At 41.8% G+C, this 6,424-nt stretch overlaps 1 protein-coding gene across 1 annotated transcript; it reads left to right on the top strand.

Annotated features, from left to right (window-relative positions):
* Positions 1-237: 237 nt before the first annotated feature.
* On the top strand, positions 238-6,052 carry LOC146451769 (uncharacterized). The gene is made up of 6 exons (XM_085098628.1): positions 238-631; positions 2,003-2,976; positions 3,156-3,340; positions 3,452-4,329; positions 4,413-4,656; positions 4,951-6,052. Exons 1-6 carry the CDS (start codon positions 490-492, stop codon positions 5,408-5,410), a joined length of 2,883 nt encoding a protein of 960 aa, XP_084954754.1. The 5' UTR covers positions 238-489; the 3' UTR covers positions 5,411-6,052.
* The last annotated feature ends 372 nt before the right edge of the window (positions 6,053-6,424 follow it).

Genomic DNA, 6,424 nt, shown 5'->3' with positions numbered 1-6,424 from the left:
GAGAGGTGACGTCATCGGGGTTATTCTTCGGAGCAGCCACGAACCGAGATCCGATTATACCGGAAATTGACCTGAATTCACTCTCTTTTAGTAGTAATGGCGGACGACGTCGGGGAAATAAAGACTTCGAACGTTTGTTACCTGCCAACTCTCCCGGTTTTCCCGGGAGTCTCCAAGTTTTTCATCAAATCTCCCGGTCTCCCGGTTAGAGCATCAAATCTCCCGGGAAATAACCACCGAGGTCTTTTTCAAAATTTTTTCATTATTTTCTTTATTTTCAAGATATCAAAAAGGAAAATAAAACAAGAAGTGGATTTAGCGCTCTTATTTGAGCTCTTCTTTATCGGAAAACATAAAGCAGAGCAATCGAATTGATGTATATTTAACGAGTATCGTAATTGGTCAGAAATCAACCAATTAAATTGCACAATACATGGTAGAAAGTTGGCGCGGTTTTTGCACGCTGTTGTCAGTCACGTCGAAGCGAGGATGGCCAACATGGATTTTGCTTCACTACAGAAAGAACTTTTAGGCGCCCTTCCCTCGGGTTTTGAGGGAGTAAAGAGAATTGCTCGGCAGAAAGTGGAGAAGATTACTCCTCTAGACGTCCAGCCATCTGTAAACACACGAGGTAAGCTACTTTAGTGGGTATTTATTGATATTCAAGCGCTTTAAAATGTGGGCGAGTTAAAGCTGCAAGTCACTTACTAATACTTAGCCTTAGGCTTATAGACCTTATCACAGTTTTAGAAGCCATGATCTTGATGGGTAGGTAAACACGTCTAGAAATGACAGTGTTTGTATGGAAATCTGATGTCGAATAGTTTTCATAAAACTTCACTTCTGTCCAATTCATGAATTGGAAACTTTAGCCAGTAATTTAGGCACTAGGCAAATGATTTTACAGAAACAAACCGTGGGGAATGTAGCTGTGCTAGAAAGCTTGCGGTCGCGTTTTGAACATTCCATACAGATACATTGGTCTGTTAAGTTTTTCTGCAAAGTGGCAAACCAGCCGAGAACTGCTAAAAATAGTTCGCGGGAAAAAAAATTTAGAGAAATCTATGGAAAGATCGAATCACGACTGGACGCTTTCTAGCACAGCTACATCCCCTAAATATGGTCCTTTTCCTAGTACCTAAAGTTTCCAATACATGAATTCTTCAGAAGGGAAGTTTTATGAAAATTATTTAAAATCAGATTTCCATATGAACACTGTTATTTTTAGACGGGTTTGCCTTTTTCATTAAGATGGCTTCCAAAACCGTGATAAGATCTATTCAGGCTGCAAACTCACTCAAACTCATTATTACTCGAACTCGGCTTTCATAGACTACCTAAACTAGACTCAGTACTGCACGTTTTCTTGTTGTTTATGTGGAAGGAGGCTGTGAACAAACGCAAACGACAACTGGCGACTATTTTTCTTTGTATGATGTTTGTCTAAAAAAAAATTAACATTGTCTACCAAAACTTCACTTCTGAGTTCGACATCAATATAATTTAACATTCTCCACCAATCAAGGCGACACAAAATGTAAAACCGCTTTAAAATCCTCCTTATGCGTGGCAAGCAAACAAATACTTGACAACATGCCCTGTCTGCATGCGTATGCGAAGCATGACTGAAAGCCTGGGGTGGCTCCACATTTGCATCATAAAAAAGGGTGTGTGTTCATTAGTCTCACCACCCCTGCATTTACCACCTTAACCACAGACGTTCCAATCATAAATCAAACTTCTTAAACTTGGGTACGCGATAACTAATGAATTGAAGTTCACCAGTTGGTTGGCAAAGAGAACAATGTTTTGGCAGTAGGTGATATTTATGTTTAACTTAATGTTGAGAAAAGGATTTATAACTTATCAAAAACAGGTTTAAATGTCCTGCTATAATCAAACGTAAACGGTTTTATTGCCGTAACAAATTGAAAACTACGGTCTAATTAAGAACTACGGCCCATACTAATAGGTAACTTGGCTATTTTTTGTTGGTCTGCAGGTTTTAAAGATGTAAGGGCAGAAAAGCTCTTCCCGAGTGATGGCCCAAAATGTGTAGAACCGAAGCAAACTTATGGCGATGGGAATTGCCTATATAGGGCCATGTCAAGGATCATATCTGGTAATGAGGACAGACATGTAGAACTGCGCATGAGAACATTTATAGAACTTTGCATGAACAAGGACAAATATTTAAACGACTGCTATCTGAAAGAGTTAACTGGTTTGGATGACTATGTGGAGAACTTACCAGGGAGTAGCTTTGACTTATCGTCCAAAACCAAGGGAAAACCGAATGCTGAACGACAACGAGAGGGCTTTGAGGCTGGAATTGTCGATACCATCAAGCCTGGCTCATATTCAACCATGTGGCATATTTTCGCACTCAGCAACATCTTGGGTTTTCCTATTCAAACTGTTTACCCGGAAGTTAAAGGCTCTCTAATCAATCGGAATTATGTGAATGTCCTTATCACGCCTTCACAGATGCAGTATCCGACGGTAGCATATATAATGTGGACACACACAAGCAATGTCGACCTTCATGGTTGGACACCAAACCATTTTGTTCCATTGATACCACTACCACTATTTTTAGCAATGGGCGCAGCTCAAGCAAAACCATCAGCTCCTCCCCTTACCACAGCACCGAAAGCATCAAAGAAAAGAGCTCAAAGTCCTCACTCTGTACCGCTTTCTACTTTCAAGAAATCGAAGTACACGGGATCGTTTTTGTATAAAACACACTTCACCAACACGTGGACCCAGCAGTGGCCATGCATCGTTGCAGTACCTGGAATGCCAGCCAAGTTTAGTTGTACAGTGTGCAACCGGGCCTTATCCTGTGCAAAACAAGGGATCAAGGATGTAAAGGACCACTTGGAGACCAAGGCACATCAAAACAACGCAAAACAGCTACAAAAACAACCCACTCTGTTCCAGACCTGTGCTTCTACCCAAAATGACATTGATAAGGTATCGCTGCGCCTATATATGTACATGTAGTATCTCAGTTACGATTTATGCATGTTTGTTGTCCAATTTTACTTTGCCTTTTCATTTTGGTTTAAGACTAGACGGATCCGCGATGGGGCAAAAAAACACAGTAGCTAGTGTGTGTTAACCGACTAAATGCATGTTTTTTTCTTTCAAAGGTAACTTCGGCAGAAGTAAAGATCGCCATGGCAATAGTTAACGACAACATCCCGTTTGCAGCAGCTGATACATTTAACTCCCTGTTCAAGGATATCTTTCCTGACTCTAAAATTGCCAAGGCGTACGCATCCGGAAGGACAAAGACGACATGCATTGTGAACGGGGCGCTGAAGCCATATTTCAGGTAAAAAAAAAAAAACATTTTCAGTTTTCAAGACCTGTGGTTATTACTGCAAGTCACATCATTAGCGCTAAGGGTTCAGTGTACATTTTTTTATTAATTTTTTTCACATAGAAATTCCCTGGTGGAGGTTATGAAAAACGCCCCGTATTCGCTGGCGACTGATGGTTCTAACGACAACAATGGTCTCAAAAAGATGAATCCCTTGACGGTGCAAATATATGATGTGAACCTAAAGCGGGTGAAGACCAGCGTCTTGGACATGTGCTTGTCACGTGGCAGCACGGCTGAGATGCTTTTCCAGGGAATCGATGAGTGTTTGGCCGGCCACAAAATCCCATGGAAAAACTGCGTTGCGTTTTCCGTGGACAACGCTAATGTTAACCTGGGGAAAAACAACTCCATCCTGACGCACGTCAAGCTGCAGAACCCATCAGTATACTTCAATGGATGCCAGTGCCATGTTGTGCACAATACCTCCTCGGCTGCAGCCAAAGCATTCAATGCTGAGACTGGATTTGACGTGGAAGACCTCCTAGTCGACATTTACTACTGGTTTGACTATTCTACGAAACGAAAATGCAAGCTGGCAGAATATGCCGATTTCTGCGATCAAGGATACCGCAAGATCATCAAACATGTCAGCACGAGATGGCTTAGCCTGGAGAAAGTGATCACGCGAACCCTGCTGCAGTATCAGTCGCTGAAAACGTATTTTCTTTCAGAAAATGAGTCCGCTGCTCGATTCAAGAGGCTCCAGACTGCCTTCAGCAACCCCATGACAGAGGTATATCTGCTATTTCTGCAGTCGGCGTTGCAGATCTTTGTTAATCTCAACCTCTTTCTACAAAGAGAGGAACCTCTTATCGGTGCCATCAACTCATCCCTGACGAGGTTTCTAAAGCTCCTTGCCTGCAAGTTCATCTTTCCTGGGATTGTTAAGGCGTCTTCATCCCTCCAGCAGCTCCTCGATGTTGAGCAATATTTGCCAGGTATGTTGCGTCTTCTTTTCTTTTCTTAATACCGTTTGATTCACTTAGAGCCCTGTGTGCCGATTAATATTTTCATGATTCAGATTCCTTGATCGACGTTGGCTTTGTGACAAGAACTACACTGAGCAACCTCGTCAGTTCAGGTGACATTGACGCTGAGGATGAGAAGCGGTTCTATGTGGGGGTAAGGTCTTTCTTCAGAGAAGCTTTCGATTATGCTGTCAGCCATATGCCAGTAAATGATGAGCTTCTCGTTAATGCTGCGATGGTGTACTTTGAGGAAAGGGAAAAGCTTGAGCCTTCCATGGTGCAGTACTTTGTACAGAGGTACGGTACTAAAGTAACAGTACTTAAATCGACGGTTGATTGTTTGGAAAGAGTCTATAAAACCCCTAATTCTAGGAACTCGAAGAAGTGTTTGAGTTAAAAAATCCCTAAGAATTCCTTGGAGCCAATGTCTTTAAATATACAAAAAATGTTTCCATTGGGAATTTCCTTGTCTTCATTTTCACCTTTTAGACAAAGCTTTGTGCACTTTGCTCTGCAGAGGTGGCACTGTGCCTACGGCTGTCTCAGTTAAAGAGTTATCAAGCGTTTCTCAATGACTGGTTTCCTTTGAAGATACCCAAACCTTCTGCCATTCACATCAGCGAAAGATCTGGAAGAGCTGAGTCAGGAGGTCTACGACTTTGTCACAATGGACGAAGAGGAACTTCCAAAGTCAGTCAGGGAGTTGGCCAAGGCCACAGAAGGTAGCAGCCGGCTAAGACCTGACATCGTTTGGGGCCATCTGCAAGAGATGACCACTCCAGACGGCCGTAAGCGTTTCCATCGGCTCTCGAAGATTGCTCTGCTCGTCCTCACCATACCACACTCGAATGCTGGTGAAGAGAGGGTCTTCACTATGATAAAGAAGAATTTGACGGCTTCAAGATCCTGCTTAGATCAAGAAGAAACCCTTGGCAGCATCATGACGATTAAGATGGAGTCCCTAAACAGCCCTGGAGGAATCGAACTTCCACCCAATGTACTAAAAACAGCAAAGAGCGCTACGAGGCTGTATAACAAGGCCCATTCCTGATTATCAACTTTTGATGCTTATCTCAATACACTTTTATTCTTTTGAGGGTAATGTTTTCCCTTTTCAAATCGTGTGTCATTTATCACAAGTACACAATATTTCTTTGTTTCCATATATCTGTCGGTGCTTGGCGATAAAAAAGAAAATGAAGAATTTCCACAAGCATCTCACGTGACTTGAGATGGTATAACATTACACCCAAGTGGAAAGGTCTGTTGTGATCGTGTTGTTTTGTTAGCGCGGAATATTCATTGTCGTAAGAAGGTGTGTCTGATAAACACATTCCAGGAAGTACCCTTGAACACTGATCGATTTTGTATACATTACAACATAAAGATATGAAGAAGCCTGTTAGTAAAAACCCTGCTTTATAGTAGAAATTGTAATGCAACATGTGGACTTTTCAACATAGATCATAATAATAGCACTAAGCTGTAGAAAGAACATGTAAAACGCTAGAATCACTGAGCAACTTAACGTTAAAGATGATGAGAACAATTGCAATACGGTAGGTAAATGCTGTTCTAGCCGAGAGACGTCGGGAACATTCGAAAGGCCTTCGGGTGGTTTTCGGAGAGTATTCAGACATTGTCGAAAGTGCCATTCTTACAATGCAAAGAATTGTAGACGTCTCCAGATTTTTGTACTATGAAAACAGTCAAGATTTGCTCAGGTAACATCGGCCTACGGGAGGTTAACATCGACCTAAAGGAGGTTAACATCGGCCTACGGGAGGTTAACATCGACCTAAGGAAGGTACGGTTTATAGCACCACGTTTGTATCGTATGTGTTATACTGGCACAATCGTACACATGGAAAGCTTATTTGCAAGCATTAAAACTTACAATCTTGCAGGAGCTTTTCTAATCATTGACCTGAGTGTCATTTCATTTATTGCCAACTCATAACATCCACCTACAGGAGGTTAACATCTACCTAAGGGTCAAGGGAGGTACAGTGCCTCACAGTGTACATTTTATAAATTATGTATTACAAAAGTCAATTCATAGGCA

This window comes from Pavona decussata, unplaced genomic scaffold (assembly GCF_977016875.1).
Source record: "Pavona decussata unplaced genomic scaffold, jaPavDecu1.1 SCAFFOLD_384, whole genome shotgun sequence".
In the NCBI taxonomy this organism is placed as follows: Eukaryota; Metazoa; Cnidaria; class Anthozoa; order Scleractinia; family Agariciidae; genus Pavona; species Pavona decussata.
The sequence above is the reverse complement of the archived record's forward strand: the minus strand, read 5'-3'. Positions and strand labels throughout refer to the sequence as shown.